The sequence below is a fragment of the Monodelphis domestica genome, chromosome 1, assembly GCF_027887165.1.
Source record: "Monodelphis domestica isolate mMonDom1 chromosome 1, mMonDom1.pri, whole genome shotgun sequence".
NCBI lineage: Eukaryota > Metazoa > Chordata > Mammalia > Didelphimorphia > Didelphidae > Monodelphis > Monodelphis domestica.
The window spans coordinates 227978602-227994787 of NC_077227.1; the positions used below are offsets into that span (position 1 = coordinate 227978602).

At 37.7% G+C, this 16186-nt stretch overlaps 1 protein-coding gene across 3 annotated transcripts in view; it reads left to right on the top strand.

The window, feature by feature from the left end:
- PPP4R4 (protein phosphatase 4 regulatory subunit 4) overlaps positions 1-16186 on the top strand; it is a 130574-nt gene that overhangs the window by 93259 nt on the left and 21129 nt on the right. For all 3 annotated transcript variants that reach the window (XM_001365849.4, XM_007472583.2, XM_056810515.1), the window contains 4 exons: positions 7476-7623; positions 8944-9088; positions 14166-14207; positions 14299-14373. In XM_001365849.4, coding sequence (XP_001365886.1) covers positions 7476-7623; positions 8944-9088; positions 14166-14207; positions 14299-14373 — 410 coding nt within the window. The remainder of the gene's footprint in view (positions 1-7475; positions 7624-8943; positions 9089-14165; positions 14208-14298; positions 14374-16186) is intronic.

Below are 16186 nucleotides of genomic sequence, written 5' to 3' on the forward strand. Positions count from 1 at the left end.
GCTTGGTTTTAAAGCCTTTCCCCTCCCAAAGGTCTGACATGTATACTATTCTGTGTTTACCCAATTTACTTATGGTTTCCTTCTTTATGTTTAAGTCACTCACCCATTTTGAATTTATCTTGGTGTAGGGTGTGAGGTGTTGATCTATTCCTAGTCTCTCCCACACTGTCTTCCAATTTTCCCAGCAGTTTTTATCGAATAGTGGATTTTTGTCCCAAAAGCTGGGATCTTTGGGTTTATCGTATACTGTCTTGCTGAGGTCGCTTTCCCCCAGTCTATTCCACTGATCTTCCTTTCTGTTTCTTAGCCAGTACCAAATTGTTTTGATGACTGCTGCTTTGTAATATAGTTTTAGGTCAGGGACTGCAAGGCCCCCATCATATGTGTTTTTTTTTCATTATTTCCCTGGATATCCTTGATCTTTTGTTCTTCCAAATGAACTTTGTTATGGTTTTTTCTAAATCAGTGAAGAAGTATTTTGGTAGTTCAATGGGTATGGCACTAAATAGATAAATAAGTTTGGGTAGGATGGTCATTTTTATTATATTGGCTCGTCCTATCCATGAGCAGTTAATGTTTTTCCATTTGTTCAAGTCTAGTTTTAGTTGTGTGGCGAGTGTTTTGTAGTTGTGTTCATATAGTTCCTGTGTTTGTCTTGGGAGGTAGGTTCCTAGGTATTTTATTTTGTCTAAGGTGATTTTGAATGGGATTTCTCTTTCTAGTTCTTGATGCTGAGCTGTGTTGGAGATATATAGAAAAGTTGATGATTTATGTGGGTTTATTTTGTATCCTGCAACTTTGCTAAAGTTGTTGATTATTTCAATTAGCTTTTTGGTTGAATCTCTAAAGTAGACCATCATGTCATCCGCAAAGAGTGATAACTTGGTCTCCTCCTTGCATATTTTGATGCCTTCAATTCCTTTATCTTCTCTAATTGCTACTGCTAGTGTTTCTAGTACAATGTCAAATAGTAGAGGTGAGAATGGGCATCCTTGTTTCACTCCTGATCTTATTGGGAATGCATCTAGTTTATCCCCATTGCAGATGATATTAGCTGTTGGTTTTAGATATATACTGTTTATTATTTTTAGGAATGACCCTTCTATTCCTATGCTTTCTAGTGTTTTTAATAGGAATGGGTGTTGTATTTTATCAAAGGCTTTTTCTGCATCTATTGAGATAATCATGTGGTTCTTGCTAGTTTGCTTGTTGATGTGGTCAATTATGTGGATGGTTTTCCTAATGTTGAACCAGCCCTGCATCCCTGGTATGAATCCTACTTGACCATGGTGAATGATCCTTCGGATCACTTGCTGGAGTCTTTTTGCTAGTATCCTATTTAAGATTTTTGCATCTATATTCATTAGGGAGATTGGCCTATAGTTTTCTTTCTCTGTTTTTGACCTGCCTGGTTTTGGAATCAGTACCATGTTTGTGTTGTTAAAGGAGTTTGGTAGAACTCCCTCTTTGCTTATTATGTCAAATAGTTTGTATAGTATTGGGATTAACTGTTCTCTGAATGTTTGATAGAATTCACTGGTGAATCCATCAGGCCCTGGGGATTTTTTCTTAGGAAGTTCTTTGATGGCTTGTTGGATTTCAATTTCTGATATGGGATTATTTAAGAATTCTATTTCCTCTTCTGTTAGTCTAGGCAGTTTGTATTTTTGTATATATTCATCCATTTCTCCTAAATTGGTGTATTTATTGCCATATAATTGGGCAAAGTAATTTCTAATGATTGCCTTAATTTCCTCTTCATCGGAGGTGCTGTCCCCCTTTTCATCTTTAATGCTGTGGATTTGCTTTTCTTCCTTCCTTTTTTTAATTAGATTGACCAGTACTTTGTCTATTTTGTTTGTTTTTTCAAAGTACCAGCTTCTTGTCTTATTTATTAAATCAATAGTTCTATCACTTTCTATTTTATAAATTTCTCCCTTAATTTTTAGGATTTCTAATTTGGTTTTCTGCTGGGGGTTTTTAATTTGATCGCTTTCGAGTTTTTTCATTTGCATTTCCAATTGATTGATCTCTGCTCTCCCTTGTTTGTTAATATAAGCATTCAGGGATATGAATTTACCTCTGATTACCGCTTTGGCTGCATCCCAAAAGGTTTGAAAGGATGTTTCGCCATTGTCATTTTCCTCGATGAAATTATTAATTGTTTCTATGATTTCTTCTTTAACTAAACGGTTTTGGAGTATCATATTGTTTAATTTCCAATTGGTTTTAGATTTGGTTTTCCATGTACCATTACTAATCATTATTTTTATTGCCTTGTGATCTGAGAAGGCTGCATTCATTAGTTCTGCTTTTTTGCATTTGTGTGCTATGTTTCTGTGACCTAATGTATGGTCAATTTTTGTGAATGTGCCATGTGGTGCTGAGAAGAAGGTGTATTCCTTTTTATCCCTATTTATTTTTCTCCATATGTCTATTAATTCTAATTTTTCTAAGATTTCATTCACTTCTTTTACCTCTTTCTTATTTATTTTTTGATTTGATTTATCTAAATTTGATAATGGTTGGTTTAAGTCTCCCACTAGTATGGTTTTATTGTCTATTTCTTCCTTCAATTCTCCTAGTTTCTCCATTAGAAATTTGGGTGCTATATTATTTGGTGCATACATGTTGATTAATGATATTTCCTCATTGTCTAGAGTCCCTTTTAACAAAATGTAATTACCTTCCCTATCCCTTTTGATCAGGTCTATTTTTGCATTGGCTTTATCAGATATCATGATTACCACTCCTGCCTTCTTTCTGTCAGTTGAGGCCCAGAAGGTCTTACTCCATCCTTTAATTCTGACCTTGTGGGTGTCAACCCGCCTCATGTGTGTTTCTTGAAGACAACATATGGTAGGGTTTTGGATTCTAATCCATTCTGCTATTCGTCTACGTTTTATGGGTGAGTTCATCCCATTCACGTTCAAAGTTATGATTGTCATTTGTGGACTCCCTGGCATTTTGATTGCCTTCCCTAATTCTAACCTTTTCTTCTTCGGCTCTACCTTTTAGTCCAGTGATTTACTTTGAATCAGTCCCCCTTGTCCCCTCCCTTGATGTTTCCCTTTTTAGTCCCTCCCTTTTTCTTCCCTCCCCCTCCCCCCTCTCTTTCCCTCCCTTTTTGTTCTCCCTCTCCCCCTCCCCCCCCTTGGTTTTCCCTTCTCCTTACCCTTGTTGGGTAAGATAGAATTCAAGATCTCAATGGATCTGGATGTTTTTCCCTCTCAGAGTTGATTTCCCTGAGATTGAGGTTTAAGTAACCCCCCCCCCCCCTTCCTCTCCTTCTTATAGGAGTTTTCTTCCCCTCCCCTTCCCATGTGAAGCTTTGTGTGAGAATGATTATTCTATTTGGTCTTTCTTTACCCCCTATTTATACATTACATTTTCCCCACATATTAGTATACATAGATTGATATAAATGTAGTCCTTATAGAAGAGAGTTTGAGTAAAAGAAGAAGATAACATTTTTCCCCTTTCCTTAATATTTACCTTTTCAGGTATTACTTGCTCTTTGATTTTCGGTATCAAACTTTCCACAGAGCTCTGGTCTTTTCTTTGCAAAAAGTTGGAAGTCTTCTATTTTGTTGAATGCCCATACTTTCCCTTGGAAGTATATAGTCAGTTTTGCTGGGTAGCTGATTCTTGGTTGGAGACCCAGCTCTCTTGCCTTTCTGAAGATCATGTTCCATGCCTTACGATCATTCAGAGTAGAACTTGCAAGGTCTTGTATGACCCTGATTGGCATTCCTTTATATCTAAATTGTCTTTTTCTAGCTTCCTGTAGGATTTTTTCTTTTGTTTGATAGCTTTGGAATTTGGCAATTACATTCCTGGGAGTTGTCTTTTGGGGGTTTAGTGTAGAAGGTGTTCTGTGAGCTCTGTCAGTGGCTGTATTGCCCCCTTGTTCTAGAATCTCTGGGCAATTTTCTTTGATTATATCTTGTATCACCATGTCCAGTTTGGTGTTTATTTCTGGCTTTTCTGGGAGTCCAATTATTCTTAAATTCTCTCTTCTCCCTCTATTTTCCAGATCTATCACCTTGTCGGTGAGATATTTTATGTTCTCTTCTAATTTCTTGGTGTTTTGGCTTTGCTTTATTAGTTCTTGCTTTAAAGCCTGGTTTTCTTTTACAGTTTGGTCAAACTGGTTTTGTAGATGCGTGAATTTCTTTTGCATTATTTCCCACTTTTCCTCCCAGAAGGCTTCCATCTTTTTGGTCCTTTCTGATTCAAATTCTTCATGGGTTTGTGGAGAGTTTCCATTTCCTTTGGAAGATTTTGGAGCATTTTCTTGTATATCTTCTTCTATCTGCTCTGTATTTTGTATTTTGGCTCCATAGAATGTGTCCAAAGTCGCCCCTTTCTTCTTATTTTTCTTGGTATTTTGGGGCTTCTGTGCTTCTGTGGAGTTTGCCATCTCTGAATGTGGAGGATTAGCTTTTCTTATCTCTGTCTGGTGTTCAGAGGCTTTAGTCCTGGGCAGATTGTCGGTTCTATGAGCTTTCCCTGGTTTAAACTGAATATGCCTCACTGGAACTGGAATGGACCACGAGGCCACACTCTTCCCCCCCCCCCCTCGCTTTCTGGAAGTTGCCTTCAGAATCGCTGGCCGTGAGGCTGTTTTGTCGGCCTCCGGGGGGAGGGGCTGCAGCTTCCCCAAGCTCTGAGGGCAGGGACTTTCACTGAGACTTGGATAGCAGGATCCAGCCCGTGAGGCTATCTTGCCCGCCCTGAGGGTTGCTGTTGTTTCAACCCTGCTCTCTGCAGTGGGAGCTCCAGGCAGTAACTTTCACTGGGACTCGGATAGAAGGCCCTGAGGGTTGTTGTTCTGGCCGGGCTGCGGCTTCCGGGGAGCCTTGGACTCTGTGCTCCTACCCCTGAGGTCCGAGTGATCTTGGGTTCTGGCTTTTGAGGGGAGCCATACCTTTTGATCCGGGTCCAGGTCCAGGAGGAGGGTTCCCAGGGTCTGTGCTGTTGATCGTTTTGAATTTCGGCGCCTTAGGAGCTTATAGTTTGAGATCGGTTGGGAAGGGTTTTCCGGAGATCTGAACTTTAGCTTTCTCTAAGCCGCCATCTTAACCGGAAGTCCTTAGAGGGAATTCTTAAACAGGCATAGTTGACTTAGTTAGCTTCTGAGGTCCTTTCTATCTCTTTGATTCCATAATTCACTAATGTTTAGAAAACTTTCTTGTCAGAAAGATCACTTCTCAGCAGCATAATAGTAAATATTATTATTTAGTTCAAATCCATGAATTCCACCTTGCACAATAGAAAAGTAGATAAGCTGCTCATGTGCTGAGAGCAAGGATGAGTAAATGTTAAGATGCACTAGTCTCCATGGAATTTTAAAAGACCTAGAAGATAGCTAGAAACAGATTGGGTATGTTCCAGATGGAGGATTTATGGAAGATTACTAAGAACTGCACAGGATTAGAAGGTATGGGTATCTTGTGATCTGTACCACTGGCAATTTCTTTTTTCTTTTTTTTCCCCATTGTTAATAATTTGAAGGGGAAATAGTTTTATGCCTGAATTAGAGGACTTATAAGTGATTATCATTAAAAATAGAATAAAACTTACTCTAAAAATGATTATAGTTCTAGAATTAATTCACATGAGTTATAACAGAATATTAAGGAAATCCATCTGACAGGTTATTGGTGTGGAGTATGCAGGGCTAGGAAACCAGTCCTTTGAGTATATAGTACTGAATGTGTGGAGAACAGCATGGACACTGAGAGTTCATGTTGCCCTTTATGTGATTACCTGTGTGTGCACAATTATTAGAGAGGGATGGATTTTGAAAGCACCATTTGTGGGTCCTTGGAAGTTTGTTAGGTTATTAGGTGTGTAAGTGTGAAATCCCCTACCCCTTTTATGATTATTATATTAGACTTTATGATTATAACATAAGTAATATAGTTTGCTTTATATGAATTATAAGCATTAGCTAAGAAAAATATGGATTAGAGTAGTACTTGCTGACAGGCATTTTGACTTTAAGCCTGTAATCCAGAAGTTTCTATTTAGCCCACCACACCCCTTTCTGTATATGAGAAGACAGTCAGACAGGAGGTAGAGGACTGCTTTGGGGTATATGACTAGACAGTCGGACAGAAAGTGGGGGGTTGCTCTTGGGTGCAGATATCAGTCACCCAACTGCTGACTCCTAATATTACACCACAATTGTCAGCAAAAACCCTTAAGCCCTGACTGATTATTGCAGACCCTTAGAAAAGTCAGCAATAATAATAGACATAGGCTACCACCCATAGTGATTATTTTTGTACTTTCCAGCTTATTCAGCACTTGTGTCATTGATTAGAACCTGCCTATGTGAAATATTTTTGCATCCATTCTGTTTTAATTTTGATTGTATTTTCTGTCACTGTGTTGTCAGATTTCTTGGCATAAAAAAGGCTATCTCCTAATGCTCAGGGTCTTTGGTCTTGGCATTGACCAAAGTCCAGCTTTATTGTGAGACTGGCCACCTCTCAGTAAACCTAATAATAGCTTGGAGATGGTATTGGTGTAATAAATTTTCACCACAGGTGCAGATCCCCAGAAATCTGTGTCTGATACTTACTGGGTAAAAATACATAGAGAAGTTGTGTTTGTCGCTGAGGGTAAACTTTGACTTGTGAGAAAGCTGGGATTGGGGAACTATGAAGAGGCAGATTTCTCCAACTAGTAATATTGAGTAAATCTTGCATCTTGGTACTGTCACTACAGAGTTAATCTAGCATCTGTGGTCAGTGATGATAAACCCTAACAAATAAACCCCCAAACTATATTTTGGTTGGTTCAGTTCTGACTCTTCCCATTAATTTCCATGTGGGAACACACAGTACATAGAAGGGTTACAAGAAGACCCGAAGTCAAAACATCAGAGTATGAATGAGTGTGGGACACATGGAGGAAGGGATTGCAAATGTTGATAAAGTCATAGATCCATTGAAATATAATCGAGCAGTGGAAGAGGTTAATACCAGAAATTCAACAGAATGGGGTCTGAAAGCTCCTGAAGTTCACAAAATTTAAATGTTTTACATATATGTGCTGCTATGTAGTAGCAGAGCTGGGACTAGAATTCAAGTGTTCTTGACTCAGTCTATCTGTTGGTCTTTAAGGTTTACAAAGCACTTTAAAAATATTAACTGATTTTTTTCCTCACAACCACTGGAAGTAGATTCTGTTTTTATCCTCATTTTACAGATGAGATGACTAAAGCAAATATAGAGGTTAAACAATTTGCCTAGGGTCACATAGCTAGTTAAATGTATGAGGATGGATTTAAACTCAGGTCTTTCTGACTCTAGGTTCAGTACTCTATTCACTATACTGCTGTGGGTATGATTAAAACTCTGAATTTATTTGCATTGCTCTCCTCTTTGTGCCATGCAGTTCCATTTGGGTTACCTTTTTAAGAACAGAAAATTGAATTCATCATAATTTTTTCTTTTTTTCAGAATTGGGCCAAGGAAAAAGCTACTGGTATAGACTTCGTTTTTTGGACACCTGTGAATTCATTATCGAGCTCTTTTCCAAATCATTTTTCTGTAAATATTTCTTTCTACCTGCTCTTGAGTTGACACATGACCCAGTAGCAAATGTGAGGTATGGCACCACAATGAAATATTGTATGAATTATCAATTTCCCAAACACCTCTTTAGTTGGTTCCAGAGCAACTCTTCTCTTATTAATGGAGGAGTTTGTTGTATTCTGGAATCATTATTGGACTTAACTAATAATTGTCGTTAGGATTTTGAAGTGTATTCCTCTGACACTGCCCTAAATTTGCTGGCTAGTACAAGTAGGATAGCATTTATCAAAGAGAGGCATATGGATTTTTCTTTTTTCAGCAGTGACACGAATTTGATGCTGTTCTCCCGTCAGCAATTTCTTTTGAACCCTTTATGCTTCTGCCCTCAGAAAGCTGTATGGTAGCTGCCAGTTGTGAAACTATATATAGGTCCATCATAAGATACCCTTGAGCTGTGGAGATGAAAAGAAAAAAAGTCATAACCCTGACTTCATAGAAATTATACTTTCATAGGATAAAAGCTTCTCAGGAAGAAATAATTACTATCTTCCTGGTATATGGCTTACTTACAGTTTTAGGTCAAGAAAATTTTTATCATAGCTCATAGCATTCTTTGAATGGTTCTGACTATGTTAAATTCATCAGGACTAGAGAGTAATAAATCTATAAAATAAAATCTTAAAGTTCAAAAAGGTATGTTTTCTTCTTATCAATATGACTTAACGTCACAGTTCTTTATTTCTGGGGAAGTTAGAACCATCCTCAAAATGGCCTTATGAAGTAGCAGCAGATAGAGTAGTGCTGTGCTAATAAGAGCATACTGTGTGTGGCTACTTTGATATTATTTTTTCTTGCAAAAGTCACTCTAGAAGAAAGCCCCCTTCAGCTCCCCTTGATGATTTTAGGAAAAGCAGCTTTTGGTGTTTCATAAAAAGTCTCAGCTAGAAGTTTAGGTTGAACAAAGCATCCTAGCATTTCATTCATTTTTTTCCCCTTTTAATCCTTACCTTCTGTCTTAGTATCAGCTCTAAGACAGAAGAGTGACAAGGGTTAGGCAAATGTTAAGTGACTTGCCCACGGTTGTTATACAGGTAGGAAGTGCTTGAGGCCAGATTTGAATCAACCAGGTCCTCCCAACTCCAGGCCTGACATTCTTATCTACTGAGCTATGTAGCATCCCATTCTAAGAATGATTTTTAGGAATATTCCAGTCCATTTCTTTTGGAGGGATAGATCTTGAAAGGCATTTTATCTAGCGAAGTGATCCCAAAAAAACCTGGGCTTTAACTTTACAGTGCAGAATTATTTTTATAATCCACTCCACTCTTCCCAGGCTGCTTTCACTTACTCTAGTTGTTCACTGGATCCTAAGTGCTACTCCTCTTTTCTATAGAATGAAACTCTGCTACCTTTTGCCCAAAGTGAAATCTACTCTCAAGATTCCTGCGGACAAACATTTACTTCAGCAGTTAGAAATGTGTATAAGAAAACTCCTCTGTCAAGAAAAAGATAAAGATGTTCTAGCTATTGTAAAACGAGTAAGTATAATATGTGACTCTTTCAATAAGCTGGGGACTTAGCAGGGCCCAAGAATTGCCTCAAAAACAGAGGCTGGGGTCATATTGTGTGCCTTTCTAACCTTGAGGCCAGCTTTTTATCTCCTGGCCATGCAACCTCTCAGAAAGTTAAAATAACGATGATCACAACTTCACTATTCTGGCTCTTGATGTTAGAAAAATCATCAAAATCCTTTATTTTAAGAATAGGAATTAGAGAACATCCTATATGAGCATATATGGTTCCTTTTGGAGTTTCTTGATTTTGGAGTTTCTAAGACTTTGTCAATGTGAATATTCAAGTTTATGAATAAATGTTTTTGTTCATAAAACTGGCATGTGTTCTATAAAACACCAAAGTTGGAAGGATTCTTAAAAATCTAGACCATTCTTTCATTTTACAAAAAAGAAATTAAAGCCAAAAATGATTAAGTGACTTACCCAAGTTAGTGGCAGAGCCAAGGCAACTAGATCCAGGTCTCCTCATTCCCAATTCAATGTCCAAATTTCCACTGTGCCACATGACTTCCCATTTTTATACGTATTGCTCTCAGAGAATTCTTTTAGTGGCATGTACAGGAAGATAAAGTAGAACATAGGTTAATATAAGTTTCAAGTAATTATTAATCACATGACCATTCATAATTAATAAATTTTACAAGAACATAGCAAACCTATTTTTATGAATCTAATATGGAATATAAAGAGATGTAGTTGGTTTGTGAGCATTCATTTGCATGGTATTTTGTTTTAAGTTTATCAGCCAAAATTGACATTGGATTTAGATCTGGGAAAAACTGTTCTGCTTCACTTCAATAACAGAAGAAATTGCTTTTTTAAAAATGTTGACAGCACTTGAGGCATCTGGTAGTGGAATCCTCCAAACTGTGGGAACTTTTTTTACAAGGCTTACCAGTAAACTGCAAGTTGCTGATTCTAGCCTCTCAGTACATCCTTTCACCCTTAGTTGAAAATTTAACCCTTTTGGTGTCAGTTGACTTGACCACATTTAATCATTCTTGATTTATATAATTTTAGTTCATTGAAATATAAATCCCTTTAAAAAACTATAAAAAATTTCAAGCAACTCTGTGTATACCTAAATAGAAACTGAAAAAAATTTTTTTTACTATTACCAGAATTTCTCATCTCAGCTAATTACAGATGTTTAAGATAAAGCTTGATGGTAGCAAATGGCTACAGAATTCTTTAGGAATATCTGTGTGGATGTGGGTATTAGTTTCAGGATTGTATAAGCCAAAACTACAAACAAGTTTAACAAAGATTTACATTAACTTTTGGATGATAGCCACATAATAGGTTATCAAAGGTTTGTTAGAGATATCCTATGGGAATCTTTATCTTAAGAATGATGTCAAGGATGACATTATACCTTAAAACTCACCACAAACATAAAACTTTTCTAAGACCAAAATCCTAAAATCTGAAAAATCTTCCTTTTTGCCAAAATCTCGTTTTACCACCTCTTCCTGTCTCTTATTCCTTTCACATCAATTCCTTGATTCCTCCTCTTTTCTTCCAGATTATCATACCTGTTTTGGTGTCTCTCCCCTCCTCCCACCCAATTAACCTCATGGTCCAGCCACTTCTATATTGCCTTTTCTTCTGTCTTTGTATTGCCAGTTCCCCAACTTTCCCTTGTGACTTTCTGCTACTATACTTCAACTCAGGATTGCTTCTCCTGTCATCAATGCTTCTGTTTTTCTACTTGTAAATAGCCAGATATTGCTAAGGATCTAATAATTGAATGAATGAAAAAATTATTTTTAAGTGCTTACTATGTACAAAACACTGAAGATACAAATTAGATAGTACCTGCTTTCAAGGATTTCTCATTCTAATGGGGAGACACCACCCATGGAAGATTTCAGCTGTAAGTCAAATGGAAATGGTCCCATGGCCTTAGTATGCTATGGCAAAGCAGATGATAATGACTTTTTAAATATATTTCCACTGATAAAATCACAGCATTTTTCTGATGTTGAACCATTGGAAAGTGCCAAGGACTTTGGAAGAAATAACTTTTTTATATTTTCCAAATTCAAATGGGCCCTTAACTGCAATATGGCAAACTTTTTATTTCTCCTATGCTTCTTGACCTCTCTGCACCTTCAACGCTGTTGAATACCTCCTTCCCCTTAATATTCTTTTCTCTTTTAAGTTTTCATTACAGTGCTCTCTCCTGGTTCTTCTACCTGTCTGTACACTCCTTTTGAGATTCTCTTGCTGCATCTTCATCCAGGTCACTCTTGCCCACCATCGGTGTCCCACAGGCCTCTCTCCTGAGGTCTTTTCTCTTTTCTGTCTTTATTATTTCACTTGTTGATATTATCAGCTCTTGTGAATTCATTTATCATCTCTCTGCTGATAATTCTTAAATTACTTACTCACCCTTGACCTCTCTGCTAACTTCTAGTGTTGCATCTCCAGCTACCTACTAAACTTCTCAAACAAGATATCCTGTAGATAATTTAACACAGCACTCACTGAATTCATCATCTCCCTCACCAAAAACTTCCCCTCTTCTTAACTTCCCTATTACTTTTGAGGGCATTCCTATCCTCCCAGTCACCAAGACTCAGAATCAAGATGTCATCCTGTACTCCTCATTCTCTCTGATCCCCACTCCCCCATGTACAATCTATTACCAAGGTCTGTCAATTTTACCTTCCTAACATCTCTCAAATAGTCCTTTTTTTCTTCTCATACTGCCATCAACCTGATGTAGGCTTTTATCACCTCACACCTGGATGGTTTTCCTGCTGCAAGTCTTTCCCCACTCTGATCTGTCCTCCACTCAAGCTTTCAGTCTGACTATGTCACCCCCTACTCTATAAACTAGTAGTTTCTTATTACCTCCAGGATCAATCATAAAGTTTCCACGCTTTCTTGTCTTTTTTTAAAAACCGTTACCTTCTTCCTTAGAATTAATACCAAGTATCGTTTCCAAGGTAGAAGAGTGGTAAGGATTAGTCAATTGGGGTTAAGTGACTTACTGAGGATCACATAACTAGGAGTGTCTGAGGCCAGATTTGAACCCAGATCCTCCTGACTCCAGGCCTGGTACTCTCTCTTCTGTGCTACCTCCATGCCCTGGTTTCCTCAGCTTCCTTCAAAACTCAGTTCAAATTCCACTTTCTTCAGGAAGCCATTCCCTGTCCTTCCAGCTCTAGGCCCTTCATATCTGAGATTACTTTCCATTTACTCTGCATATATCTTATATTTACCTATTTATATACATGTTTTCCCCTCCTTTACAATATGAGTTATTGGAGGTTAGGGGCCTGGTTTTTGTCTTTCTTTAAATCTATGATGCTTAACACAATCCCTGGTATATAGTAGACACTTAGAAATGCTTATCACTTGACTGTCAGAGGTAGCATTTTACAACAGGTTAAGTATTGGTCTTTCACAATATGGCATTTATTTCAGGGGTTCCCAAACTGTGGCCCACAGGCCACATGGGGCCCCCTGAGGCCATTTATCCAGCCCCCACTGCACTTCTGGAAGGGGCACCTCTTTCATTGGTGGTCAGTGAGAGGAGCACTGTATGTGGCCTCAAAGCACGTCTTACTCACAGTACTACTTCCGGTGACATAATCCTTTGCTTGGCACCTTGTTCTGAGAGTAATTGAATGAGAACAAGGCATCTGCAAAGGATTATGTGGCTGCACAATGGAAGCCATCAGCATGGTGAGCGGAGATCTGGGGAGGGGATTCCACACTGTGTGTACTGCTGCCCGGCATAGTGGTGGCAGTGACGGGCCTGTGCAAGGTGTGACAGGCCCATCACAGCCAGCGCTGCAGCCTCCGCTATCCCAGACAGTGGTATACAGATTTGTTCATAGTTTTATTTTGTTTTTTATAGTCTGGCCCTCCAGCAGTCTGAGGGACAGTGAACTGGCCCCCGTGTAAAAAGTTTGGGGTCCCCCTGATTTATTGTGTTTTGTTTCAGTCGGGTATCTTCTACCACAGGAAGAAGAGTTTTCTAGACCAAAGCCTTAGAATTGATCAGATCAACACCCTCATTAGCTTATAATTAGGCTTATAATATAAAAGAGACGGAGGTGGGGAGATATTCTAGATGAAAGAACATAATACAGCTTGGCTTATGTAGTTATAGCCATAAGATAAAAGCTTAATCATCACTGTATTGATTTATTAAAATTTAGTCTGTCTAGAATGAATAGAAATCAGTTAAGCTGAATATACTTATAAAAGGCAAAATAAAGTGTAATGGATAGGCACAAAGAACTATGGAAAATATGAAGGAAAAATAGGAGTTAATTGAGGCAGTTAGGTAGTACAGTGGAAGTGTTGGACTTGGTTGCAGAAGGACCCTAGTTAAAATCCTACTTCAGACTATATGACCTGAGGCAAGTCAGTCAACCTCTCCCAGTCTTCATTTCCTTGACTATAAAATAAGGGAAAAAAAGAACATCTACCTCACAGTTTTTTGTAAGGATCAAATGAGACAACATGTGCAAAGTGCTTTGCAAACCTTAATGCACTATAAAAATATTATCATTAATATCACCATCATAATTATTATCAATATTATTATATTTAAAAAGCATCCTTATATTACATTGTTCTAGAAGTTAGATGGTATGTTAACCTATTAGTTAATAGCATGTTAAAGTGTGCTTAGTACGAGGATATGCTATACTAATTTTTAGAGTTAAAGGGACCTGTAAATTCTTCCATTCAAACTTATTGTAGTATAGATTTATTCTTCAAGTTTTCCTCCCTGAATATTTTTTTAAACCCTTACCTTCTGCCTTTGAATATTGATTCTAAGGCAGAGGAGCAGTAAGGGCTAAGCAATAGGGGTCAAGTGATTCTCCCAGAGTCACACACCTAGGAAGTATCTGAGGCCAGATTTGACTGTAGGACTTCTTGTCCCTAGACCTGACTCTCCCTAGACCTGTACCACCCAGCTGCATTCACTTCCTGAATATTTTAAAGAAACAATTGATTTAATTGTTACTGTTTTGGAATAAAAATTAATAACCATGATAATAACTCTTTTTTATAGACTGTGTTAGAGTTGGATAGAATGGAAATGTCTATGGATGCTGTAAGTACACTATATACTTTGAAAGGAATATTTAAAATTTTTGTCAAAGTTATTATTTATGCTTCCTAATTTCATTTTCAATTTTATACAGTTTCAAAAAAGGTTTTATGAAAAAGATTTGTTGGATCAGGAAAAAGAAAGAGAAGAGCTCCTTCTTTTGGAAATGGTAGGTTCCTCTGTTTTTTTTTCCATTGCTTTTATTGCATGGGAGAATCTTTCCCAAAAGATGACAACTTTACATTTGGAACTAAACTTATTGAGAGAGTCTCTTCAGTGTGGTCCTTCTCTCTATTTTTGTTAAAAAAAGATTAAAGAGAAGATCTGATGCTTTTTACTATAGAATTTCATGAATTGGAAGGATACTTATCATCTTCTGATTGTGTCCATTAGATTTTAGGGAAGGAAAGAGGGCAAAAGCCTTGTTTGACTGGCATTTTCTATGATATTGAGGAGATGTCCAGACCAAAGCCATGTCATCTGTTTGTCTTATTGCTCTCTCTCTCTCTCTCTTGCATGCTTTTGGATAGCATAGAAGAGAACAAAATCATTTCTATCCAAAACCACAGCACAGTTTGCATTGTGGATGTAACCTCCCCACCTGGAGGGGTCCATTCATCTTATACCTTGCTATTGCATTAAACTTTCTAGCATATACATAAACTGATCACATCATCTCGTACAGTCAAAAGCCTTCAAGGATAGAACATTTCCTACTTAATAAAATCACTTTTTTTTTTAGCTTATTAACAAAAGGTCTCCACCATTTCCCTCTACCTTCCCTTTCTGGCCTCAATTCTACTGCTTTCTTTCAGGTGCCCTGTGTCTTAGCTACTGTTGCCTCAGTAGGCCTTACCACTCCCCTGACTCCTCTTTGTCTTTGCTTATTTCATTAAATTTCCTTCTCCCCAGATCTGATAGTTGAAATCATATCATTCTCCAAGCACCAACTCAAATGTGTCACCTCTTTCTTATAGCTTTCCTTGATATCCCCAGACAAAAAAGTAGTCTCATAGCATTTTGTACCTTTTGTGTGCTTTTAAATCCTTTTTTTATTATACATATTGGTCCAGAGATAAGCCATGATTTTTCCTCAAAGATAACTTTTTTTTTTATGTTTAAGAATGTGGTTTTTATTTAGCTAATACAGTAGTTATTTGTACACATTATTTCCTTCTCATTGAGTTGTTAGTTCTTTGTACATAGCTTTTGAGTCTTCAGCATCTTGCCCAATCCTCAGTGTCTGACATAGGGCCTTTCATATAAGGCATGGGAAAGAAACTAGACCTGAAATTTCATTGGCTTAGGGATCTCCTAGGTGAGTAAAATCCTATCAATGCAGTTCAGCACTTTCTCTTCAACTTCTATATTAGAGAGTTGACTAGAGCACTGTGAGATGAACTGTCTTGCTGAATATCACATAGCCAGTCAGAGGCTAGATTTGAACCTTAGTCTTGTAAATCTTGGGTGAGAAATTGGAAGACCCAAGGAAAGCACAGTTTGCCTACTTACTGCTCTCCACTAAAGCAAGGAGTTTAGAAAAAATAAATTTATTTGAGAATTGCATAGCTGGCTAAGACTCATAGCCCAGGCTTTTTAGTTTAGAGGTAGAAAAGATCTAGTGTCCATCTAACCCAACTCCTCATTTTGAAGAGGAGGAAATGGGTTCAGGAATGTGAAATAACTTGCTAGAGTCGCTCAGGATAAGGACTGGAACTTGTGGACCATGGCTTAATATATTATAGGGATGACAGGCTCTTGGTCAGGAATGTAAGTCATCTAACAAAGCCTCATAAGAATGTACCTTCCTGACATATTGCAAGTCTAATAAAAAAGGCCTTAAACTTAAAAGGATAGGAGAAAGAGAACTGCTTAATTATATGTAACAGCATAGATACCATAGATTATTATCCCCATTTTACAGATAAGGAAACATTTCAGTACAGACAAGAAGTCATTGGGTTTTATTACAGATACCTTTT